Source organism: Triturus cristatus, chromosome 1_1 (genome assembly GCF_964204655.1).
Source record: "Triturus cristatus chromosome 1_1, aTriCri1.1, whole genome shotgun sequence".
NCBI lineage: Eukaryota > Metazoa > Chordata > Amphibia > Caudata > Salamandridae > Triturus > Triturus cristatus.
The window spans coordinates 425,293,256-425,320,775 of record NC_140579.1 but is presented as its reverse complement, the minus strand read 5'-3'; the positions used below and the strand labels follow the sequence as shown (position 1 = coordinate 425,320,775).

Sequence of the window (27,520 nt, the reverse complement as noted above, 5' to 3'; positions counted from 1 at the left end):
GGAAGCTTGTTTCCGGTCAAGGGAAGACATGGCTTGGCAGTTCGGGCTCGACTGTTCCCATGAGGCACAGGGTCAGACTGATTTGCATATGGCCATATCTGAACTGGGGTGGCAGAGTGGGCTAAAGAACGGTGATGGATTAAACCCAGATCAGTTGACTGGGGGTGAGTGCTTGCAATGTTCAGCACTCCGTCCATCATTTCCTTTGGTTTTTGCTTTGTTCGCCATAAGTTGGCAGGGTATGCTCAGACGTGAGTCCCTTGCTCACTTTGCCACTGGATTCAAGCAAGCCTGGCTGAAGACAGCTGAAATGAATATGCTACTTACCAGTATGCATCTGTTCTTGGCATGTAGGGCTGCTGACATTCATATCTGTGCATAGATCGCCGCCTAGTGTTGGGTCCGGATGTTTGCACGTTGTTGTCCTGGAAGAGTCTTCGAAGTATCCTTGGATAGGTGACTCCTCCCCTGGACTACAGTGCGCATGGGCATCCACTCCATCCTCAGATTATTTTTCGCCATTGTGGCAGTGATGGAGTAGATACAGAAAGTGATGACCATGCTATACAGTAATTCTGAGAGCTGCAGCTGCTACAGGCGCCGGGGAGGAGGGAGGGCGATATGAATGTCAGCAGCCCTACATGCCAAGAACAGATGCATACTGGTAAGTAGCATATTCAGTTCGAGGCATGTGGGCTGCTGAATTCATATCTGTGCATAGAATATATAGCAGTGCCCTCTATTAGCGGCGGCTACCAGTGCCAGCTGCAGCGGTCTGAAAAAGGGTTTTGAGAACAGCCTGTCCTACAGCTGCCTGCTGTTTTGATTGCACATCTACACAATAGTGTTTGGTAAATGTGTGTGTAGTGGACCAGGTGGCTGCTCTACATATATCATGCAGGGGAATATTTCCCAGAAAAGCCATGGAGGCCCCTAACTTACGTGTTGAGTGGGCTCGTGGGGGAATAGTTAATGTGCGTTTTGCCTTTTGATAACAAATTTGGATACACTTAACTATCCATCTGGCTATCCCTGCTTTGGAGATGGCGTTACCTTTGTGGTGTGGGGCAAAGGCAACGAACAGTTGTTTTGTCTTCCTAAAGGGTTTAGTCCTGTCGATGTAATACATGAGGGCCCTTTTGACATCTAGTGTGTGGAGTGCCCTTTCCGCGACAGTTTGTGGGTTTTGGAAGAAAACGGGCAGTTCAATAGTTTGATTCATGTGGAACTGCGATATTACCTTGGGCATGAATTTGGGGTTGGTACGTAGTACGACCCTGTTGGCATGAACCTGTATAAATGGCTCTTGAACTGTTAGTGCCTGGAGTTCACTAACTCTTCTTAAAGAAGTGATCGCTACCAGGAAAGCTACTTTCCAGGTGAGGAATTGAATCTCGCATGAGTGGAGAGGTTCAAAGGGTGGACCCATCAGGCGTGTGAGGACCAGGTTGAGGTTCCACATTGGAGCCGGTGGGTGGCTTGGAGGAATAACTCGTTTGAGTCCTTCCAAGAATGCTTTGATGGCGGGCACTCTGAATAGTGAGAGGTGCTGCCTGGTTTGCAGATAGGCAGATATTGCGGTCAAATGGACACGTATAGAGGTGTACGCCAGATTGCATCGGTATAGGTGTAGGAGGTAACAAATGATGTTTTGGATGGATGCGTCCAGCGGGTTAACGTCATTATTACCGCAATAAATGACGAACCTTTTCCATTTGGCTGCATAGCAAGCTCTTGTAGTGGGTCTCCTGGCCTCCTTGATGATGTCCATACAGTCAGGTGGCAGGTTGAGGTAGCCAAACTCTAGGACTTCAGGAGCCAGATTGCCAGGTTCAGCTGTTGCGGATCTGGGTGTTGAATCTCTCCATGGTTCTGCGTCAAATGCGCGGGTTTGATCCGCAGCCTTTGATGCGGCACCACGGAAAGTTCGAGGAAGGTGGTGTACCATGGCTGGCGTGCCCACGTAGGAGATACTAGGACGAGTGTCAGGGAGTGTTGTCTGAGTTTGCGAGCCACCAGCGGTATCAACGGCGCTGGGGGAAAAGCGTACGCAAATCTGCCGGACCAGTTCATCCATATCGCATTGCCCTGCGACTGCGGATGTGGGAACCTGGCGGCAAAGCTTTGGCATTTTGCGTTTTCACTTGTGGCGAAGAGGTCTATCTCTGGATGACCCCACTGCTGGAAGTACGGTTGGAGTACTGATGGGTGTAACTCCCACTCGTGCATCTGGTGGCTGTGTCTGCTGAGCAGATCCGCCATCTGGTTGTCCTTGCCGGGGAGGTGTTCCGCCATGAGGAACATGTTCCTCTGAATGGCCCACTTCCACATGCTCTGAGCCAGATGAGACAACTGTGGAGAGTGTGTTCCTCCCTGCTTCTGTATGTAGTACATTGCGGTCATGTTGTCCGTCCGAATCAACACGACCTTGTTGCACAGATGTACTTTGAATGCCTTCATGGCCAGGAAGATTGCCATCAGTTCCAGAAGGTTGATGTGCATCTTCTTCTGTTGTGTCGTCCATAGTCCCTGCACTGTGTAGTGGAGTACATGAGCTCCCCATCCCTGGAGAGACGCGTCCGCCGTCAGTATTATCTGTGGGACAGGCTCTTGGAACGGTCGGCCCTTGCAAAGGTTTTGTGGATTCCACCAATGCAGAGAGTTGTATGCCCGACCGCTCACCAACACTAGGTCTTTCAACTGTCCTTGAGCCTGATTCCACTGACGTGCTAAGCACTCCTGAAGCGGGCGCATATGTAATCTCGCGTGCGGGACTATGAAAATGCAGGAGGCCATCATGCCTATCAACTGCATAAACACTCGCGCAGGAAGGGAGTGTTGGGGTTTGAACTTTGAAATCAGCATTTGCATGCTGTTGATCCTCACTAAATTTGGCTGAGCTGTGGCTGCCAGAGTGTCTATAGTCGCACCTAGGTACTGTTGTACGTGTGCGGGCTGGAGGTGGGATTTTGGGTAATTTAGTGAGAATCCCAGACTGTGAAGGAGGTGAATGGTGCGGGACATGTGGCTGGCACATTGCTGGGCTGACTTCGCTTGAACGAGCCAGTCGTCCAGATAGGGGTAGACGTGTATGTGCTGCCTCCGTAGATGTGCCGCCACAGTAGCTAGGCACTTTGTGAAAACCCTGGGTGCTGTTGTCACGCCGAAGGGCAGGACTTTGAATTGATAGTACTGTCCCTGAACAGTGAACCTGAGGTATTTTTTGTGTGAGGGGTGAATGGGTATGTGGAAATACGCATCCTTGAGGTCCAGTGTGGCCAGGAAGTCTCCCTGCTTGAGAAGCGGAAGGACTTGCTGGAGAGTGAGCATGTGAAAGTGCTCGGAAAGAATGTACCGGTTCAGGGGTCTCAGGTCTAATATAGGTCTGAGTGACCCGTCCTTTTTTGGTATTAAAAAGTAGAGGGAGTACACTCCCGTACCTTGCTCGTGGACGGGTACGACCTCTATAGCGCCTTTTAGAAGCATACTTTGCACCTCCTGCTGTAAGAGCGTTAAGTGCTCTGAGGACATAGGACGGTTTCTTGGTGGTATTGTGGGTGGAGTGGAGGTTAGCTCTAGACAGTAACCGTATTTGACAATATCTTTGACCCACCTGTCCGTGGTGATGGAGTTCCACGTGGACAGGAACCTTTGTAGCCTTCCCCCGACAGGTGTTACGTGGTCGGGAGGAAGGGAGAGGGCGTCACTGCTTGTTCTTGGGGGAGGACCTGGTGTTGCCGTAGCCGCGTCCTCTGCCCTTTGTACTGGAGCCACGATATCCACCCCGGGTGTTTTTATCGTAGGTGGTTTGTGTATTGCCCTGGTTGTATGTCTGCTGTGACCCCTGTCCTCTACCTGCTCCTTTATTTCCGGGGCGACGAAAAGAGCTGCTCCGAAAGGACTGAGTCTGGAGAGCCCCCATGGACTTTGCAGTGTCCGTGTCTTTTTTGATTTTCTCAAGGGTGGTGTCAACCTCCGGCCCGAATAAATAGTCGGGGTTGATAGGCTGGTTGGGTATATTATTTTGCACCTCCGGTTTGAATCCAGAGATTCGCAACCAGGCATGTCGCAGCATGACGCTTGTGTTTATGGCCCTGGCAGCTGTGTCTGCGGCATCTAGTGCACACTTGATGGAAGCATTTGTGAGTAGCTGTCCCTCTCTGATAAGAATTTCTGCACCTTCTTTGAACTGGTCAGGGAGATGTTGGAGTAGTTGTTCCAACGTGTCATAGTGCGCTCTGTCATAGCGGGCGAGGAGCGCTTGAGTGTTGGCTATGCGCCATATGTTGGCAGCCTGTGCGGCAACTCGCTTGCCAGAGGTCTCTAACACCTTGGACTCTTTGTCCGGGGGAGGAGCGTCACCTGTCGTTTGCGAGTGTGCCCTCTTGCGAGCATTCGCAACGACAATGGAGTCGAGAGGTAATTGGCCTCTGATGTAAGTAGGGTCCCCAGGTGCTGATCTGTATTTTTTGTCGATCCTGGGGTTTATCACCCTTGCCCTGGTGGGTTCCTTGAAGATGTCCTTGGCTGGTTTGAGGACCCCTTTCAACATGGGCAGAGTCTTTACATGCCTTTCTGAGGAAGCGAAAGTGTCCATAAGGAAGTCGTCCTCCACGGTGTCAGAGTGAAGCTGCACTCCATGATTATTCGCAGCACGTTCAATGAGAGCGTTGAACGCTGCAGTGTCCTCTGTGGGAGATGTTTTCGCTCCATAGAGTTGTGGGTCCTGTGCATCTAGAGGTGCACTGGGGTCTGCAGGGTCGCCCCAAGTTTGATCAGGGTCCTGTTGGTCATCAGGGTCCATGTCTCCGTGGTAAGGGACTTGGTCATCCATATAGTGTGCCAACGCATCCGTGTCGGAGTGTGTGGGAGAGAATGATTGTGGATCCTGGTAGGGCGAGTCGAAAGATTCGCAAAGCACAGGTTCTGAGTCCACAGGCAGCTTTCTTTTTAGTGGGATCCTGAAAGGGTCCAAAGGTGGCTCCGAAGTTATCCTCCGTTCATGGATAATCATCCTGCCGGTGTTGGCGTCGATGTAATGTGATGGAGACGTCTCAGCAGGTGTAACCGTGGTGTGGGTGACCTGTGTCCTGAGTTGGAACATTTTCGGGATCGTGGATGGCGGCAGGCCAAAAGTTATGTTGGCTGGCGCCGAAGAGGCTGCTTGAGCTTTTATTGGGCCGGAGCCCGATGTGTCCTGGAGGACCGTTTTGGTTTTGCTGCTTTGTGCTGCAACGGTTCGCACTTGGAGCGCTTTCGAGGCCTTAGCGCCGACCAGGTCTGTAGAGGCGGCCGTGGACTTTTTCGGCGCCGGTGGGTCATCGAGTCGAGGGGCGGGAATGGCCGTCGACGTTTTCGATGCATGAGGCTTTGGTGTTGCCGTGGAAGCGACGTGAGACGCAGCAGGCAGTGTGACCTTTGGTTTAGGAGTCGATGGCGTCGGCGCCGCGAGCCGAGCAGGTTTGATGGCACCGAGGGCCTTTTTTCGTATGCCGACTCCGACGTCGGCCGCTTCAAGTTCGGCACCGAAGTCTCGTTTGGTGCGCTCGGTGCCGACGCGTGTCGCTGGCGTCGAAGGTGTGGAAGGCCTCGATCCGACTTGCGCCACTTTCGGTTTCGGTTTCATTTGAACCAGTGCAGCTTTCGGTTTCGGTTTGGTAGAAGGGAAACCAGCCGGTTTAGGTAATAATGGCTGCCGCTGAACGTCCGAGGCCGGGCCCGAGGGCGGGGCCGAAGAACTGCGGGATAGGTCTCGGGTAAGGCCCGAAGGCGATCCCTCGACCGGAGCCATAGACTGTGGCACTGGGCTCTCTTCAGTCTGAACGGGTAGGCCTTGCTCGTCATTGGAGCTACTCTCTTCGGCCCCTAAGGCCTCATCGCAGTCTCCTACCTCGGTGTCGTCTTCATCTCTGCGAAAGAGTGATTCGTCGACGTCGTCCGAACCGGAGTCATGTTCGGAAACGGGACTGGAGGGTAGGATTTCCAATTCTTCGACATCTTCGGCGTTGAAGATGTCTGCCGGGGCCGGTGCCGCGTGCTGCGCTTCGAGTCTCGCCGCTCGTCGATTCCGTAGAGTCTTCTTGGAACGGAACCGGGCACAGGCCATGCATGTCGATTCGTCGTGGTCCGGCGACAAGCATTTGTTGCACACCGGATGGACATCGATATGGGGATATTTCGCATTGCATACCGGGCACCTCTTGAATGGTGTCCTCGACTCCATCGTCGGTGTCGTCGATGGTCAGGTAACAAGCGAAAAGTCGGTTCTAAAAGTTAGTAAGCTAACAGGTAGAGTCGAAACCGATCGAGTGAACAGTACCGACGCGAACTAAAGGCCTTTTGGCCTCGACAAAGTTTTTTCTAACTTGAGTTAAGATAGCACATCCGAACCCAATGGCGGAAAAAAAACAATCTGAGGATGGAGTGGATGCCCATGCGCACTGTAGTCCAGGGGAGGAGTCACCTATCCAAGGATACTTCGAAGACTCTTCCAGGACAACAACGTGCAAACATCCGGACCCAACACTAGGCGGCGATCTATGCACAGATATGAATTCAGCAGCCCACATGCCTCGAACTGCCAGAAACCGGTCCTAGGAAGCTTGTTTCCGGTCCAGGGAAGACATGGCTTGGCAGTTCGGGCTGGACTGTTCCCATGAGGCACAGGGTCAGACTGATTTGCATATGGCCATGTCTGAACTGGGGCAGAGTGGGCTAAAGAACGGTGATGGATTAAACCCAGATCAGTTGACTGGGGGTGAGTGCTTGCAATGTTCAGCACTCCGTCCATCATTTCCTTTGGTTTTTGCATGGTCCTCAGTAGCCAGAAGTGAAGTCTCTATGGACCAGACACCTAGAAAAAAAAACTATGTTCTCCATTGACTACAAACAGAGTAATCAGACTAATACTGAGATCTCCAATGGACCAGAAACCCCAAATCCAGGCAAGCAGTGAGGCCTTTCATGAACTAGAGACCAATATTCAAACCAATACAATTAGAGTTGACATCCCAATGATTCTGAGATCAATACCTTCAGACAAGCAATAAGGTCTCCAATGGATCAGATGTCAGGACAACAAACCAACACTGTAGTCTCCATGGAGCAGAGGTGTCAATGGATCAGAGAAAGCAAGCCAGAATTGTAGTCTCTATGGAGCAGCAGCCAGGAAACCAGGACAGCATCAAGTAATCGCATGGAGCAGAGTCAAACAAGCAAACCACTGCCGAATCCACTACGGACCAGAGACCAGGAAATAAGATGAACAATAAGGTCTCCCATAGACCAGAGACCAAGAAATAAAACCAACAAAGAGGCAGCCCATGGATCAAAGTCCAGCAAAGCACACCAGATCTGAGGCAAAACAAGAACGTGTGGCACTTAAAGACTAAAAAACAAACCAGCACTACGATCGCCATGGACAAGAGATCGGTAATACAAAAAACCTCTGAGGTCTACTATGGATGAAGAATGGGGAAAGCATATCTGTGTGGAGATGGACTGGAGACCAGGAAATAAGACCAGCACTGAGACCTCTCATACACGTGACAATGAAAACAAAACACTTGGGCCTGCCAAGGATAAATATCCTGGAAATCAAACCAGCACCAGGGCCTACCATGAACTAAACATCAGGTAAAGAATCCACTGTAAATGCATTTTTATGTTAACATTTTAGTGCGTAGCCTGCTGCAGCCCCTTTTAAAGTTTGTTAAACAGGAGCACTTGATAAGTAACCAGAAGGGGTCATGTTTTGGCATCTGAAGCATGAATTTTGAAAAATGCTGTGTTTGTAAAAAACTTGTCCTTCTGCTGATACATTTGAAGGTCAGTCATTTTGACTGGACATCTTTGGTCATCTTCTCAAAGGCCCTGGGGCGACGGGTGCAGAGGTGTCCTCAGGCACCAAGTTTTTCCTTACCAGAGCAGTCGCGTTTGAGGGGGGCTGGGGGCAGAGGCTGCAGGTGACGTTGAGGAGTCCAGGAGGGATGAAAGCACGATGGACTCAGGCTCTAGAGGGCTTGGGAACCTTGTTGGCACCATTGGCCCACTTCAGCCTGGGCCAGAGGCGACAAATGCATGTGAGAAGCTGGGTTTCTGTTGCAGTAACCCCCCCACTTTTTGACAGACTACTGTTGCACTTTGACCGGATGTGCCCTGGGTCCCTGCCAATCAGGTTCCCAGGACCTGAATTCTTTCCCCCAAAACTGTACCCAATTGGCATCTCTGGCCACAGGTCAGTCCCTGGTAAATGCTACCACAGGTACCCAGGGCACTGTGACCAGAGAAGTCCCCTAAGGGCTGGAGCACTTATTGTGCCACCCTTAGAGGCCCTGTTCCACTACACTCACACACTGCCTTTGCAGGCTGCGTGTTTTGGTGCAGAACAAAGTGAAGAGTCGACATGGCACACATCCGTGTGCCATGCCTACAATCCACTGCCCTGGCATAGATCAGTCATCCCTCCAGCTGGGTGCAATATACTAATGACGAGGGTACAGGTGCATGAGCCCTGTACCCCTACAGTGTCTAAGTCCATTCTTAGACATTGTAAGTGCAGTGCTGCCATTAAGAGTATATGGTGCTGGGAGTTTGTCATTACGAACTCCACAGCACCATAATCGCTACACTGAAAACTGAGAAGTTTGGTATCAAACTTCTCAGCACATTGAACCCACACTGATGCCAGTGTGGGATTTAATGAAAAATGCACACAGAGGGCATCTTAGAGATGCCCCCTGAAAAACAACCTACCACTAGTGTCCAGGCTGAGTGGCTGCTTGCAACTGCCACCACCAGACATGTTTGTGGACCCCTGGGTCGAGAGCCTGTTGCTCTCAGGGGCCTGAAACAATGTACATCCTGGGACAAGGTGCCAAGCCTCCTCCCTCAGGATGGGCAGGGTCCACGAAGGAGAAGCTTCAAAGGCTTGCAGCCTTTGTGAGCTTCCCCAGGCCACTTGCTGCTTTCAACAACTGGTCCCCTCTGGTTCTGACCCCCACTATGGGTGGGAGAACCGGCGGGAAAAAACAAGTGAGGAAGAGAGGTGTGCCCACCTCTGCCAACTCCACCGCTCAGGTGGGGGAGGCGAAGTGAAGCACAACTCTCAGTCCCCGCCATCTTGCAGATGGGGGGACCCAGCCAACCAGGGAAAGGCTTATGCCCCCCTCCCACTGGAGGGTGGCATAATAGGGAGTGAACCCACCCCAGGGAAGGGACCCATTGGTCCCAACCTTTTACCTACCTATAATGTCCCTAAATCTAGTATTTAGGGGCACCCCTAAACCTTGCTTCGTTAGACAAGAACCTGCAAGAAGAAAAGAAGGAGGGGCGGGCTATGACGGAGTTCCACGCCTCGTGACCACGCCCCCTCTTCTCGGCAATGGCGGTAATGGCGGCAACAGCGTTTCAGCACTACAGATGTAGCAGCAGGAGACCTGGGGGAAAATTGTAATCCTGCCTCAGGAAGGGAAAGAAAAAAAAAGCAAAAAGGCGGGAAAGAAAAAGTGTCGGTCGGTGGGAGCCTTATCAGGGGGTTCGCCGGGGGAGCAGTGACCTGTGGCCGGTGAAAAAAAACAAAATACGGCCAGGAGGACTCTTGACCAGGGGATTCTCCTCCAAAAAAAGCAAAAAAATAAAAAAAAAAAGAGAGCGGCGGTCCACGAGGAAAACATTTGGTGGTGACTTTTGGATTTTGAATGACCAGCTTGGCTTTTAAAGGAAGACGGTAAACAGTTTAAATAAGGAGTGAGAGGTGAGGAGGTTTGGAGTGGTGGAATTGGGGCTGAGGCGTCTTTGAGGATATTTGCTGAAGGAGAAAAAAAGCTTACACAGTGGTGTTTTAACTGCAAAGTGGGAAAAAGGAGGGGGGGAAAAAACTCCGGTAGAATTGGGTTATAGTACCCTTTTCTCTCCCTCACTTCCTCGTACCAGTATCGGTCACTGGAGTAGGTCTGCAATGGGGAGACATAACAAACAAAGCAACCCAGCGGGCAGGATTGATGCAGCGACTGGTTAGAAAGCGAAGACTCGCCTGGCGCAGGCGCAGGCGCAGCCAAAGGCGCTATCTGTTGGAATAGGAAGAACAGGACTTGTGGGGAGTCGCCTTGATCGGAGTTCTAGTTTCGAAAGCTCCGAAGGCGAACTGGTAGCGGAAGGTGTAAGTCAGGCATCTAGAACTTCTCCTTCCATATCTATACCAGAAATTGAAGTAAATGGGGAGGAGAGCAAGTTAAAAGCGGATAAGAGTGACACTAAAGAAAGCAGCAAAGAGGAGGGAAAAAGTGTTAAGGAGTTTCCCCTTCTCACGAAAAAGCTAATGCATCCAGCTCTTTTCCAGTCCATGGCACCGCAGACAGTGGTGGGGGATCCTCATAGCTTGTCGCAGCTCTCTTTAGATGCCAGCTCTCCTGCAACCGCCACCTCTCCTATCTCTCCAGTACCTCTGTGTGCTCTAAAGTCCACAACTTCGACTCTTTTAATGAATGAGCTCGATGACAGTGCCTTGAATCCTCCTCCTCTACCCGCTGCAAAGGATGGAGCCCAGTTATGCTCCCAGATAGTTCCAAATCGGACACGGAGCGCCAGTAGTTTGATGCTCTCCTCCGGGCTTCTGGAACAGGATCAACTAGACCAACGGGATCTTCAAAGTCAGCAAATGTCCATTCATAAGAGTCAGAAGGTATCAGATATGGTACAACTTCCAGCTCCCGATATAGCTACTGGTCCGGCTTTAGATATAAATGTTCCTGTAGAGACAAGCTCCACCAAACAATTAGATGTTAAGACTTTGCTTAACCTTATTCTCGAAGAGATTCGCGAAATGAAAAGGTCGCAGGAAAATGAGATTGCTTCTCTTCATACCCGCCTTGGGAAGAATGAAGACGCGGTGGCTCGTCTACCAGTCAAGATACAGGAAGCAGAATCTAGGATCTCTCAGTTGGAGGATCAGATGTCCGGATTATCTACTAAAGTATGTGAGGCCATAAGGGACAGGAGCTCGTTAGAGAACAAGCTCGAGGAGTTGGAAAACCACTCTCGCCGCTCAAACCTACGTATAGTGGGGGTACCTGAGAGAGTTTAAGGTGCCCAGACATCGCAATGGGTGGAATCCTTTATTAAAGAAAAAGTACTTCCCGAGTTTGGTGGGGATCTTACAATTACTAGAGCCCATAGAGTTCCGTTTCATCCTTTGCCAAGCACGAGTGGCCCACGCACCATCTTAGTCAACTTTGCAGATTTTTCCCAGAAATGTCCGCTACTGCAGCCCGGAGATGCAAAGAATTTGTTAAATTGCTTTTCTTGTTTAAAGCTCAAGGTGCACAGGCATCAATTGCTCAGCAGTCTAAACTCCGGGTTCTAGTCAAGGGGAAATTCCATATGTTTTCCAACTTAGAGGATGCTCAGGATTTCCTTCAAGGAATGTCAGCTACGTAAGGAATTAATGGATGATTGATTTTTTTCTCCCCCTCCTTCTATGTATCTTGAAGGTATAATAGATATGGGAGTTAGGTAATTAATTTAAAGTAACTTTGGAAATAAGAGAATTAATGGTCGCAATATTTGGCTTTTTTTTTTTTCTTCGACCGGGTTTTTTTGTTGTTGTAGTAATCCATTGTCGAGAGGTGAGGTGGGGTGGGGGGGTGGGTCACGATGGGTGCAGTTCCATGGCGCCCTCTAACTTAGCAGGGGTGAGGTGGAGGTGGATAGCGTGGTGGGACACCTCCCTGGAGGGTGGGTTGAGTGGGGCGGGGAAGGGAGTGGAAATTAAAACAGATAAAAGAGCAGAAGCAGGGGCACTAGTGCATATTTTTTTCTTTTTAAGAAACTTAGGATGGGAAATGTTCATAGTTGTCGTATGCAGTTTGTATTTTTATATAAGTTGCTATGAAGAGTACTTGTGATACTGTTTCCATCAATGTCAATGGGATATTGAATAAATCCAAATATGGAGCCTTAATAAGGTGGCTGGTGTCCTCCTCCCCTCAGGTTCTATTTTTTCAGGAGACACATTTAAAAACCAACTACCCCAAGCTGTATGTTCCTAGGTTTTTTTCGCATGTCTTTTTTGCTGCAGCCGGGTTGGCCAAAAGGGGTGTCGCTATATATTTTTGCCGCAGTCTTCCGTGGGAATTCGGTCAAATTTGGAGAGATCCATTGGGACGCTGGTTGTGGGTCGAGGCTAGATTAAATGGGATAAATCTAAATTTTATAAATTATTATGGGCCGATAGTAGACGATTCTACATCCTTAAAAAAGATTGCGGGGCTTCTTAGGGGTACCCCGGGACAAATAATTCTTGGTGGCGATTTTAATTTTATTCAGGATCTCAAAAAAGATACGTCAAATAAAAATAAAAAAGAATTGAAACCCCAAACAAAGAAAGTTTTGGAAGCCATAAGGCAGGAATATTTATTAGTTGATCAATGGCGTAAATCTAACCCCAGGTTAATGAAATTCACTTGCTATTCTAAACAATTTCATACAGCCTCCCGGATTGATTTTTTTCTTACTTCACGCTCTTTGAAAATACTAGATACCACAATAGGGGTTAACCCATTTTCAGATCATTCCCTTATTTCGTTAAAGCTGGAAATTGAAGGGGGGATTAAGACGGAATCCAGGTGGCAGATGGATCGTCTATTCCTGCAAGATCCTAATTGGGTTACCCAAACTAAAAAGTGGATATTGGAGACAACAGATATTTTTTCAGTATGGGGTGGGTTTAAGGCAGCTATGCGGGGGCAGATAATTGCCCGTTCAGCTGCTTTGTCGGGAAAAAGGCGGATAAAGATTAACCAACTCCAACAGGCTGTAAATGATGCCATGAGTTTAAAAGACATTCAGCCACAGGGGAGTCGAGATGCTGCTATTCAGCTAGAAAAAGCAAAATTAGCCCTTAAAGAAATGTTTTTAATTTAAGAAATTAATAGTTCTAGAACTTTTCAGCGGAAAGTTTATGAGGAGAGCCAAATGGTGGGAAAAATGTTGGCAGGGCAGACAAAATCAAAGCAGGCAAACGCCTTCATCTCTGAAATTATTGACCCTAAGACTCAAAACATCAGCAGAGAGAAGGGTGATATTGCTCAAGTCTATTTGGAACATTATGCTCAGTTGTATTCTACAAAGTATGTGGTAGGCTTAGATCTTATCCGTAAATACTTTGATGAAGTTAATGTTCCGATTTTGTCTGACCCAATGGTAGATCAACTTGAACGTGAAATTGTGGTGGCAGAAATTGCAGACACAATTAAATCAATAGCGGGGGCGAAGGCCTGTGGAATGGATGGGTTCCTGATTGAATTTTATAAAACTTTTGTGAACGAATTGACTCCTTTTTTGGCAAAACAATTTAATGCTGTTAGAATGGGTGGTAATGTTCCTCCGAGTTTTAAGGAGTCCATCATTGTTAGTTTTGTCAAAAAGGGAAAGAATGTGGACCATAATTTTCTACCATCTAATCTAAAATCTCAAGCTCTAAAAGTAGAACCTATTAGATATTTAGGTATTTATGTTTTTAGTCAATTTGAGCAACTATTTAATCTAAATTATTTAGTAATGAGAGATAAAATTAAGGGCTTGCTGGAGAGATGGATTTTTTTACCATTGACCTTGATTGGTCGTGTAGCACTTATTAAAATGTCGATTCTTCCTTTATTGGTTTTTGTTTTTATTAACGTACCGCTAAAAATCAATTCCCATTTTTTTAAAGATATTGAGTTCATGATCAGAGAATTTGTATGGAATCGAAAAGTACCTAGGGTCAGGCTACTTATATTGCAGTTAGAAATAACCCAACGGGGGCTAGCGCTACCAGATATTCATACTTATTATTTGGCGTCAGTCCTCGATCTTTCAGCACGATTATTAGATCTTAATGGGTGGCCGGATAGTTTTTTTTATGATAGAATGATTCAGGAGTCGGGTTCGCAAGTTTCTATTTTTTAAAAACAGCTAAACTACCCAAAAAGACCTGTTATAAGACTATTCGGGATTTTTCTGATAGACTCCAATCCTTCTTTAAACAAGCTGGGTTTGGTGGATTTTATTATCTCAATATGGAAGAATCTAAGGCTTTAGGGCTCCAAATCCAGTCCACTAAATGTAAAAAATGGAAGGACTGTGGTCTAGGTGAATTGGGTTCCTTTTTTGCCGCAGGGAAATTCATTACTTGGCAGGAGGACTTAGAGAGATCCGATAATTGTTTAGCAACCGTTTTTTTGGAATATCTCCAGATATTGAACTTTATAAATAAATATAATATGTCAACATGTGGGACATTATCTGCTCTGACCAACACCGTATATAAAACTTAATTAAAAGGTGTGGGAAACTGGTATACTCCATTAAGAAAGGGCAAAGAGTCTCCTCTGGTCGAAGAAATTCTCAGTAAAATAACTCGTGAAACTAATTGCTCCTTCACGAGACAGGAGTGGGAACAAATCGCTCAGTTAGGAAGTAAGGCTCTTAGAGCAGCCAATTTTAAAAGGATGTCTTTTTTTATCTCGCTGGCTGGCTTATTACAATCCGAAGGTTCTTAATAGACGCTTTTTGGAAGTGGATAATAAATGTTTTCGTTGCCAGCTTCAAAATGGGGGAGATTGGCTTCATATATTTTATACATGCCCGAAGCTTGTAGTTTTTTGGCGTGAGATTTTCGCAGCAATGAGCTTAGCAATTAGAAAAGAGCTCGAACCTGAAACTGAGGTGGCTCTTTTCGGCTTGTTGAGAAAAAGAACTGACTTATCTAACGCCAAAGAGTCTTACGTGGCGATTTGTTAGTTAGTAGCCCGCTCCTTAATTCTCCAAAATTGGAGATTCGAGGATATACCATCATACTCGAAATGGGTGAATAAAATGCAAAAGATAAAAAGGTATGAAGAGGCCTATGCCAAAAGAGTTGGGGCAATAAAAAGGTTTACTAATACCTGGAAATTGTGGGATAGTGATTTATCTATGTATGTCACATAGCACTTTAGTATTTGGTTTTTATTATTGTTTTTAATTAGATACATCTTTAACATAGGTATTTTTAGCACTTCAAAAATCTGTTAGCACTTTATTGAATTAGCGATTGTAGCAAGCACTAAGCACTTTTATTTTTCTGTTAGGCCTGTGGCCATGTGAAGCTGAGATTGTAGCGTTGTAGGGACTTTTTATAAAGTATATTGATTATGTGTATAGGTAATTAATGTTTTATGTATTGGGAGGCCAGGTCGAATAATAACTGTTATAGGCCTCTGGCTATTTTGCTTATTTTGCACATTTTGCACTATTTGCACAATTGAAACTATATGCATAGATAATTAATATCCTATGTATTGGGAGGCCAGGTTGAATAAGGTCATTATTATAGGCTTCTGGTTACCCTGCTTACTTTTGCACATTTTGCACTATTTCCATAATTGAAATTATGGATATGTATACCTTTGTCTAAAGTTTGCTGTTTTATAATTATTTTGATCTACTGCTCATGGACTTTGTTTACTGTGTTTACTGTGTACTGGTTTTGTTGCTCTCCTGCTCTGCTCAATAAAAAATTATTTAAAAAAAAAAAAAAGAAGAAAAGAAGGAGAAGTACCGAACAGCCGTGCCGAAGCTAACAAGAGGAGGACACCCACTAACTTGGCCCCAGCCCTACCGGCCTGTCCCCACCTCGAACCTGCTCCAGTGAAATCCCAGTGTGTCCTGCATCCAGAAACTTCGAAAAACCCGAAAGACCTGCCTGCCTTCACTCCCAAAGACTCTGTCTCCCGTGAACACCGGATATGTTCAAACAACAGACTCCAGTTCCACAAGAATCCGCGGGTCTGCACCACTCTGCACCCGACGCCCACGGCCCGAGTTCGAGTGGCCCAATACCAAGAGGAGGTCCAGACCCGAGACCCGGCGACCCCTGACCTGCCTCAAGCCTCCAGCTGACGCCTGCAGCCTCAAAGGTCCCCCCGACCGCGACCAGGAGCTGGTAAGACGATCCGACCCTAAAAGGCACCCCTGCACCCGACGTCCCACGGCCTTGGGTGGCCCAACCGACGGTGCCTAACCAACCCCCAAGATCCCAACTTACTTCTCCAAGTGGTGGTCGCACCCAGAAGACCTTCGTCCCCGAGCCTGCAGTGCTTTTGCAAACTGGAGACTCCCATTGAAAGATACAGGGCTTCTGATGCTAAAACAACACTCTGCACCCAGCCGCCCCAGTGCAGCTCAGGGTGCATCTTTTGTGCTGGCCTAAACCTCCATTTGCCCTGAGCTTAAGTCCAGGAGCTTTGCTCCCACAACCCAGTGGCCTGCTCGTCAGCAGCCACCTACCGGAGACCCCCTATCCCCCACTGGATAACATTGTGCCTCAGCACTCTGCATCCGGCTGCCCTAGTGCTGTAGGTTGTAACAAGAGTGCATCCTTGACCCTGGAGGACACCGGAGTCTAACCCCAGAACACCAACTCCCACAACAAAGTACTTACCTTAAAACCGATAACACTATTTTCCCCATAGGATAACAAGGACTGTTTTTCTATGAAACGTTTCCAAGTATGGAGTTGGAAAACCTAAAGAAATTCTTTAAAATAGTACTAACAGAAACGCTTTTACTTACCTGTTTACAGGAAATGTCCCAGTGCAGTATCCAGGCATACTGCACTGTGTAAGAAAAGTAATCTCAAAAGAAACTTACCTGTAATTTTACTAAATGTTCTATACAAAGTATATGCACTGTATTCTGAAAAGCATTGCATTATCAGTAACACTACTGTAATCAAATCAAAGTACATTTACAAATGCAATTCAAACTATTTACAAACTGCATTACTACTGTAAAGTATTTATTGCTTACCTGAGCCAGGCTTGCTTGGTTGTAGAAAATAAAATGACTAAAAGAATATTTTTATACAAAAATAATTGGTCTGAAGTTGAGTCTTTGAGTGTATGAATTCATTTGCTAACTGAGTATGTACAACAAATGCTTAACACTGTACTCTGATAAAGCCTTACTGCTCGACCACACTACCACAAATGGAGAATGAGGTGCTATCCACTTTACCTCTGCCTACCTTTTGGGTTCCACTGGACTCTGTGCACACCATACCTCACTTTGGTATAGTATATACAGAGCCAGCTTCCTACAATGCAGTGGTTGCTTCAAGTGTCTGGTTTTGGCAGTTTCAGAGGCCTCAAAGTCTTCTTCTTTGGATTTCTTGAGAACAGGTCCGCTATTCACAGGGGGTCGTTAGTCTTTCTTTATGGCAGGCAGTCCTCCCCGGATTTCGGAGGATCACAGCTGTAGGATGAGTTGTCTTTAGTGCAGAGTAGACAGGTCAGCTGGACTGGGGTCAAGTCAGGGGCTTTCCTCAGTTTTCTGCTTTCACGGCTCTTCTCCTTCGTATGTGATCAGGATCTGCTTCTCTGGTGCCAGGGACTCCAGTAAATACTGAATATAAGGACGTTTAGGGAAGTTTAGGGTAGTAGCCAATGGGCTACTCACACTTGGGGTCACTACGCCCCATATATGTCCCAGAATTCCTAAGTATGCCATCACAAAGAAGGCTACTTCTCAAAAACCGTGTTCACCTAACAGTAGCCCACCTCAGGGGTGGTACTTGCCTGCAGGTGGCACGCCTATCTGACTAGCTAGAGGTGCTCTCTGGGTGCATGTACTGGTAAATCCCACACTGGCATCAGTGTGGGTTTACCAATATGAGATGTTTGATACCAAACATCCCTATTTTCAGTGAAGTCATCAGGTAGCTGGGAACTTGTTTTCACCAGTGTCCAGCACGTTTTAAAATGGCTTCCCTGGTCACTTGTACTGGCAGTACGGACTGACCAGCACTGGGGCATATCTGCTCATGCAGGTATGCCCTCACGTAACATTAAGCACCCTGCATAAGGGTTGTCAAGCCTGCTGTAGGGGTGATTTACAAATATTACATGCAGTGTAAGGGACATGGCACACAGAGATGTGTGACATGTTGTGTTTTCACTTTTGTCTGCACCAAAAACCACATGCTGCAACGGCAGTCTTGAATGTGCTTGGTGAGGGGTCCCTTAGGGTGGCACAATTCGTGCTGCAGGCATAGGGACCATCTTGAATGCCCTAGGTACCAAGGTACAATTTGCTAGGGACTTAGAGGGTGCCAAAGGTTTTGCCAATTGGGGAACAACTGTACATTTTGGGGAAAGAACACTGGTACTGGGGACCTGGTTAGCAGGAACCCAGTACACTTCAGTCAACGTTTCATTTAATACCAGGCAAAAAGTTTGTGTGGGGGGAGGGTAATGTACCAAAAGGAATATGCTACTTACCAGTATGCATCTGTTCTTGGCATGTAGAGCTGCAGATCTATACACTGTGCATAGATCGCCATCTGGTGTTGGGCCCGGATGTTTGCAGTTTTTTTTTTTTATGGACAATCTTCGGAAGTCACAAGTTCGGTGACTTCTCCTTCGATCCGTACTGCGCATGGGCTTCGGCTCCATCCTCAGATTGTTTTTCGCCAGCAGGGAAAAGATGGAGCGTAGTGAAAATAGTAAAGAAACACATGTGTGTTGTATCTAAATAAGATAGACTGGAACGGATACAGGTAGCCGGGGAGGCGGGTGGGCGTGTATAGATCTGCAGCTCTACATGCCAAGAACAGATGCATACTGGTAAGTAGCATATTCCGTTCGAGGCATATGAGCTGCAGATTATACACTGTGCATAGATTACATAGCAGTACCCAACCCTAGCGGCGACCACCGGTATCCGTTGCAGTGGTTTGAAACAGTGTCTTTAGTACAGCCTGGCCCACACAAGCTTGTTGTTTGGAGTGCACGTCTACACAGTAATGTTTTGTGAAGGTGTGCGGTGTTGACCATGTGGCTGCTTTGCAGATGTCGTCTAAGGGTATGTTCCCTAGAAAAGCCATGGAAGCCCCTATCTTTCTTGTAGAGTGGGCTTTAGGTGGAACAGATAATGTTCTTTTTGCTTTGAGATAGCAAATTTGTATGCACTTTACAATCCACCTAGCTATCCCTGATGTTGAGATGGGGTTGCCTTTATGCGGTGGAGAGAACGAGACAAACAACTGTTTAGTTTTTCTGAAAGATTGCGTTCTTTGTATGTAATAAAGTAAAGCCCTTTTCACATCAAGTGTATGTAGAGCCCTTTCCGCAACAGATTGAGGTTGCGAGAAAAAAAAACGGTAATTCCACCGATTGATTGAGATGGAAGGGGGAAATGACCTTAGGCAGAAATTTTGGATTTGTGCGAAGTATCACTTTGCTGTGATGTATCTGTAGAAAGGGTTCTTGTATAGTGAACGCTTGTATTTCACTAACCCTTCTAAGGGAAGTGATAGCTACGAGGAAAGCTGTCTTCCAAGTAAGGAATTGTAGCTCACATTTATGCATTGGTTCGAAAGGCGGACCCATTAGCCTTGTAAGAACTATATTTAGATTCCACACAGGTGAGGGTGGTGCCCTGGGCGGAATTACTCTTTTAAGGCCTTCCATGAAGGCTTTAATAGCAGGCACTCTAAAAAGTGATAAATGCTGTCTGTTTTGCAGGTAAGCAGCAATTGCTGCTAGGTGTAGACGGATGGATGAATATGCCAGGTTACACCTTTGAAGATGGAGCAGGTAGCATATGATGTGCTGTATGGATACATCTAAAGGGTTGATTGTATTGTTACGGCAGTAAACAACAAATCTCTTCCACTTTGCGGCATAGCATGCTCGAGTGGTAGGACGTCTGGCTTCCCTGATAATGTTCATGCAATCAGGGGGAAGGTTAAGGTATCCAAACTCTAAGATTTCAGGAGCCAGATTGCAAGGTTGAGCTGAGCTGGGTCCGGGTGCCTGATTTCTCCATGGTTCTGGGTTAGGAGGCATGGGGACAGGTGCAGTTTTTGGTGTGGTACCACTGAGAGCTGTAGTAGTGTGGTGTACCACGGCTGCCTGGCCCATGTTGGAGCTACCAGAATGAGTGTGAGGGAGTGCTGTTGTAGCTTCCTTACCACTAATGGAATTAGCGGGAGAGGTGGAAAGGCGTATGCAAATTTGCCTGACCAGTTCATCCATATCGCATTGCCTTTGGACAATGGGTGTGGGTATCTGGCGGCGAAGCTTGGGCATTTTTTGTTTTCGTGGGTGGCGAAGAGGTCTATCTGAGGATGCCCCCACTTGTGAAAGAATGGGTGAAGAACTTGTGGATGCAGTTCCCATTCGTGCATTTGCTGCGTTTGTCTGCTGAGCAGATCTGCCATGGTGTTTTGTATACCTGGGACGTGTTGTGCCAGGAGAAAGATCTTTTGTGGGGTTGCCCATCTCCATATGCTCTATGCTAACCGAGAGAGCTGGGGAGAGTGTGTCCCCCCCTGTTTTTGAATATAATACATTGCAGTCATCTAAGAGCTTGGACTCCTTATCGGGTGGTGGAGCCTCACCCGATGACTGAGAATTGGATCGCTTCCTAGCTGTGGATACCACTAATGAGTCTAGGGGTGCAGGTCCTTTAATATAGGCAGGATTTGTGGGGGCTGCCTTATATTTCTTCTCTATTCTGGGGTTTAAGACCCTAGCCCTGACGGGGTCTTTGAAAACCTCTGCCGCATGTTTGGTCACCCCTTTAAGCATGGGTAATATGGCAGTGGATTTATCTGCTATGTCAAAAGTGTCAAGTAGGAAGTCTTTCTCAACTGGATCACTGTGTAACTCCACCCCATGATAATGTGCCGCCCGTTGTAACAAGTGGTGGAACCCCAGGGAGTCCTCTGGTGGAGATGGCCTGGATGGATAAAGATCATCCTGAGGCACATCTGGGACGTCTGGATTATGATAATCCTCCCATGGGTCTGGTGTGCCCGGAGGAGTGGGGTCCTGTGGGGCATCTGTGGGATCATAGTAGGGATCCCCTTGGTCATCAGGGTCTGGAGACGGGGTTGGAGAGCGATGAGGCAAGGGTGGAGAAGGTGGAGGCGGAGGTGTGGGAGGTGGAGGAGGTGGAGGAGGCGGAGGCGGTGGGGAAGGTACTCTGAAAGGAGATGTGGCAGAGTCCTTCCGTTTGGGCGGTGGAGGAGGAGCTGGCTTGTCTAAATGTCTTTTCTTTGAAGACAAAGTCAAATGTCCAGTCTTTGGATCCTTTGTTAAAGTCTTTTGTAGAGGATCTGGAGTGAAGAGCTCCTCCGGCACCGAGTCATCTGTCGGTGCCGATGTTTTCGGGGCCGACGGCTTCTTCGGTTTATCTGTGCCATGCTTTTTCGGGGCCTCCGATTTTTTGTTCGGTGCCGAGGCAGGCTTCGGCACGGAAGCGTCGGTGCCGAGGGATTTATGTTTGGTCGGCACCGAGAGGCCAGGTTTCGACACCGATGGCTTCGGAACGGAGCTTGGTGTGGTTTTCTTCGGTGCCGAAGGGAGTTTTTCGGCGCCGCTAGCAGGCTGGCTCGAGCCCGAGCCGCCGGGAGACTTGTGATGCCTCTACACCGGGCCTGAAGGTGGGGTGATGGAAGCGGTATGTTTGGTTTTGCCTAGGCCCGGAGGCGAAGGTGTAACCGGAGTCTCTTTCGGTTTGGGAGTGGGAGGGGGTAGAGTACTCACGACCCTCTGCGCTGGTGTGATGTCCTCCACGTCGGAGTCGTCGGCCTCGGAAGCGCTGACGAGGTCGTCTTCCAGTTCGGTGTGCTGCTGTCCCGAAGCTCCGATGTCTTCTCCGAAGATGTCGGGTGGAGCCGAGGTCGATGAGGGCGCCATGGTGCGTCGAGCTCGTCGATCCCGAATAGTCTTTTTCGATTGAAAAGACTTGCAGGCGGTGCAGTCTCCGGCCTCGTGTTCGGGAGAGAGGCAGAGGTTGCACACCTGATGTAGATCAGTGTGGGGAAATTTAGACCCACATTTTGGGCACTTCTTAAAGGGAGTCCTTTCCATCGGCTGAGACCGGAGTCGAGATAGGCCCGAAGGCCGCTGCCGATGCCTGGAATCGAGGAAGTGCCGAAGAGAGAGATAAAGAAGATGATTTTGTCTGAAGAATCTCGATGGACGAGGATTTTTCGCCGAAGGTCGAACTGGAAAGGTTCGAAGCCGGAGCACGAAGTATTACATCCGAGCCCGATGGCGGAAAAAAACAATCTGAGGATGGAGCCGAAGCACGTGCGCAGTACGGACCGAAGGAGGAGTCACCGAACTCGTGACTTCCAAAAATTGTCCAAGAAGAAAGACAAACTGCAAACATCCGGGCCCAACACCAGATGGCGATCTATGCACAGTGTATAATCTGCAGCTCATATGCCACGAACACCTAGTTTCCTACACTGACATTTTCTTCAACATCAGCACTACTGCAATTAAAGACAACACTTTACTGATGCCTCCTATGGATCAGCTAAGAGGAACATAAACCAACCCCGAAGGCTTGTGTAGCAAGAGACAAGGAAACAAAGCAGCTATGAGGTGTCCCATACACCACAGACCAGGAATACAATGCAGTGTAAGAGTTTTAAGGGGGCAGAAAACCAGGAAGATATATGTGTAGAAGATTAAATCAGAGACTATGTCAGTACGGCTTAAGAAATTAGTGAATGGATCTAGTTAGTCAGATGGATACACACAGGGTCAAGGAAAGATGAGGTTGACTGAAGTTAATTCACTGAGTGGTCACAGAGAGCATGGCATTCTGCTAGTGCTGCATTTCTCAACACCATACAAGATGAAGTGCTGCACTGTATCCAGCACTGCCAAATTGTGTAAATCTCAGTACTTGACTGTATCACAAGGAGGGAAAAGATGAGACCTGGCAGACCAAGTGCAACACAAGACTTCCAGGTCAAAGTAGTAGAACTTTTCACACCTACTCGTAAGTTATGATGAACACATCGAAATTATTAGAGGAAACTATGGCTACTCACCTTCCTTGATCTGCCTGCTCACAAACTCCACCTCAGGTAGGGTGTGGATACTCGCCAGATCAGCATTGCTCCGCTGGCAAATCTTGCGGGCTTCCTGCCAGCTCTTGTTCTCAGTATTCAAGCGATAGCAGTTGGACTGGAACCCCTGCCAGCCGGGCTCACAGGTGACCTTCACATCAGACCAGGAGTCTACAAAAAAGAAGAGAGGTCTTTTTACAAAGAATCGTGCAACTGTATTTATATATTTTATTATTATCAGTGTAAAAAGGGTGAAAGAGCAAATAAATAATCTAATAGCTTGAGGTGGATAATTTGCCTTTTTGATGCTTATCTCCTCTGAATGAAAAATTTCAAACACCTCTAGCAAAAAGGTAATAAGCTCCCAAGAGGGGAAATGTACACACATGTGCATCACGGAATGATGGTGTGAAGACTTTTCTTGTGTGTAGAAAAGTGCCCTTTTTTGACATGATGACCCCACTGTTTGATTGGTATATGATGTAATTTTGAAAGAAAGTGCACTGGGTTCCTGCATCCAGGTCCCCAGTGCCAGATCTCTTTATTTACACTGTACAACGGTTTCCCCAATTGGCAATACCTTTAGCACCCCCCTGTAAGTCCCTAGTAAATGATACCCCTGCTACCTATGCAGATTCTTCAACTAAAGCAGTGGGTCTCAGGGCCCACGCATATTGCAGGGCATACTTTGGATCTGTTTTTTTCAAACTTTGACTCAATTTTTATCCAGGAAATCAAACCCCTCTCCTGGACAGATCACTCACTTATATCCTTCACACTAACGCTCCCAGCAAATCCTACTAAGCCCTCAAGGTGCTCACAGGGGACAAGGCTAGCATGGAGACTAGTCACCGAAGACTATTTTAGATCCCATTTTCGCCCAGAGAACCCAGAGGCCGTAAGTATACTCCAAGCTAATAGGGAAACAACATATCTCGAAAAAGAAATTATTAACACCCTAGATTTATTTGCACCTAAGCTGCCATTAAAGGTGTCGAACAAATTTCAACAAGGAAAGTGGTATACACACGGACTCAAGGCATTCAAAAGAAAGTGCCAAACCACAGAGCATCACTGGAGGCTATCTAAACTACAAACAGACAGACAGGCATACAAAACAGAGCTGAGGAACTACAATAATACCATTAAGAAAGCCAAAAAGTCCTATTTTGCTAGAAGAATTAATGAGAATTGCAACTCAAGTAAGGAGCTGTACAAGATAGTAAGGAAGCTATGCAACCCAGTGAGCCTATCCCAAACTCTGCCACCCTCAGAGGAAGGCTGCGAAGAAATCAGTGAGTTTTTCTCAGACAAAATTAGTAAAATATACTCCACATTCAACACCAATACCTCACTGCCAGCAATCAACCGTGAAACTTCAACCCCCCCCACCCCTCCGACGCACCTGCCTGCATGGGCAGCTTCTCCCCATTCACAGAGGTAGAAGTTGCAAAAACAATGGGGGAAGTTAAGTCGGCGTCTCCCCTTGACCCCTGTCCCCACTTTGTCTGCGCCTAGATCATACCTATAATCTGCCCACACGTTACCAAGCTATTCAATAACTTGCTGGATACCGCAGTATTTCCAGAAACATAGAAACAGGCCGTATTAACCCCCTTTCTGAAGAAAGCAGGAACAGACGTGCGTAATCCGGCTAATTACCCACTTTGTCTTCGCCCAGATCATACCTATAATCTGCCCACACGTTACCAAGCTATTCAATAACTTGCTGGATACCGCAGTATTTCCAGAAACATGGAAACAGGCCGTATTAACCCCCCTTCTGAAGAAAGCAGGAACAGACGTGTGTAATCCGGCTAATTACCGACCTATTTCCCAACTGCCGTACCTCTCAAAAGTCATGGAAAAATTGGTTAATAGACAGCTGCCGAACTATCTCGAATCAAACGATCTACTACACCCCTCCCAAGCTGGCTTTAGAGCCACCAACAGCACGGAAGCAACTCTCTTAGCTGAGTCAGACAATATAAGATCCCTGGTTGACCAGGGGAAAGCCGCCGCCTTGATTTTATTAGATCTATCGGCGGCGTTCGACACTGTCTCACACAATCGCCTACTGGAGATTCTTCATGGAAAAGGAGTCTATGATAAAGCCCTTCAATGGCTGAGCTCCTTCCTGAATAATGGAACACAGAGAGTACAAATGGGGGAGTTCTCATCTAAACCAAAACCCATCATCTATGGTGTTCCACAGGGGGCATCCCTGAGCCCCACACTTTTTAATGCCTATGTGTCATCTCTGGCAAAAATCAGTGAGAAGTGGGGCTTTGATATCTGCTCCTACGCTGATGACACTCAATTGCTGATAACCATTGAAGAACAGCATGAGAACACAAGACTAAAACTGAATAACTGTCTCTCGGAGATGGCAACCTGGATGGCAGAACACTGTCTTAAACTAAATGCAGGGAAATCTGAAATTGTACTCTTTGGAGGAGCCCGTCTAGAATTCCACCTGGTGGCCTCAGACACTGGGGGATGCCCCAGTTCCAAAGCAATGCGCAAATCTGGGGGTCTTTATGGACAATACCCTATCCATGCAGGTTCTGCGGGTTCTGTATGGAAGAAGCTTTGCGATGTTGAAGCTTCTAAGAAGACTATTTCCTTGGATCGTGCAAGATTGCAGAACTGTCACACAGGCATTACTGACCAGCAGATTGGATTATGGTAATGCACTATTTGTGGGCATGGCAGACTACCTTTTCACACGCCTATAGGTGGTGCAAAATGCCGCCGCGAAACTGGTATGTAACAAAGACAGACTCAGCTCATCGTCTGAGTGCCTGAAACTACTTCATTGGCTGCCAATGCGCCAAAGAGCGAAATTTAAGCTGCTCAGCTACACACACAAGGCCCTGCACCAACAGAGGAAAGTTGAATTGTATGTACCCACTAGGTGCTTAAAATCAGTATCCCTAGCTTTAGCCAGAACAAAACGCATTAAGAAAACAAGAACAGGGGGCCGTAGCTTCTCATACTTGGCAGCAAAACACTGGAATGACCTACCACAAGAACTTCGCCACACAGAGGACTATCTAACCTTCAGAAAAAAAACTCAAGACTCATTTGTTCTCTGGAAAATAATACTGACCAAAGGCATGAACCACTCAGTTAAACACCAGAATTCCTAGCACAGCGCCGTGATATCCTCTGGATGAATGACGTGCTTTACAAATACAAATACCTAGGGCAAGGAGGCTAAAAAGAGTCCCAAGTCCTGCAGCAGGTATTGTTTCATCCTAAGGGACCTCTTAGCACCAACATGCAGGCTGCCTTTGCAGACTGTGTGCCATGGTGTAGAGAAAACTGAAGACACTACATGGCAACCCTCCTGTGTGCCATGCCTGTAGATACAGCATGCAGTATAGGTAAATCACCCTTATAGCAGGCCTTACAGGCCTATGGCAGAGTGCACTATACTACATGTGTGAACATATCTGCACGAGCAGATATGCCCCAGTAATGTCTAAGTCGTTTCTTAGACATTACAAGTGAACAGGGAATCCATTTTGAGTACATGTGCTGGACACCTGTTTTCAGGAGATCAACTGCTACATAATGGCTTTACTGAAACCAAAGATGTTTGGTATCAAACATCTCGTATTAATAAGCCAACACTGATACCAGTGATGGATTTATTAATACAAGCACCCAGAGGGCAGATTAGAGATGCCTTCTGAAAATCTACCAAATACTAGTGCTCTGGCTGACTGGTATAGCCTGCCACAACAGACAGGTTTCTAACCCCTGCAGGTGAGATCCTGCACTCTCGGAGAGCAGAAACAATGCCTGCTCAGGTCAGAGGTGTTGTCACCTCCTCCAAGCAGGATGCTAAGTGATCCGCATATCAAGGCAGGAGGCTTCAAAGGCCTCTGCTGCCTTCGATATACGACCCAAGGATTCCCCAGACAGGAGAAATGCAACCCCCTGCCCTGGGCCCATTTGGCACCAGGACAGTTGGGGAATTAGCTAATCAGGATGTGTGGTCCTGGCTCAGGCTGGTTTCACCCCTAAGGTAGGCTACCTGATGAGGACATCACTTTGAAAATTCCACCATCTTAATTGTAGCAGAATTAGTGTCTCGGAGTCAGGATTATGCCCACTTCCCAAAGCAAATGGCCATTTAGAGGGTAGAGACACCCTAGCGGTATGTAACCCATTGACTACTACCTGTAACTCCCCGTAACACCACTAAATTGAGTATTTAGGTAGCACCCCTGACACCAGGAACTTATATTCACCAGATCAAGGAGAGAAGGACACCAAGAGCTACAAGAAAAAGCGAGAACTGAAGACTGCTGTGGACTTTAGGCGCCAAACCCTGCCGTACTAAGTCTTGACAATCGCAACCCAGCACTTGTCCTGCAGCTGACCAGCTTCCACGAACTCCAGGAGAATTCCAGTCTTCGGAAATTGCCAAGCAACCTCCCTTGGTGTAAAGGAGCTACTCCCCTGCAGTCCCCAGGCACCGAAATGCAAAGTCCAGTCTACGGAATTGTAGCCCCCTGGCCATCCCGATGCAGCAGCTCCCCAGGAAGAGGGCCCTGTGCTCCTGAAGGTCAGATCAAGTAAGAGTACACCAGGACCAAGCACAGCTGCAAAGGA

The 27,520-nt window shown here is 47.5% G+C and overlaps 1 protein-coding gene across 1 annotated transcript in view; it reads right to left on the bottom strand.

Moving 5' to 3' along the window:
• The window catches only part of LOC146870357 (C-type mannose receptor 2-like), a 937,589-nt gene that overhangs the window by 522,684 nt on the left and 387,385 nt on the right, over window positions 1-27,520 (bottom strand). The window contains 1 exon segment of the mRNA XM_085640508.1: window positions 22,877-23,065. Within this exon segment, the coding sequence (XP_085496634.1) occupies window positions 22,877-23,065 (189 nt within the window).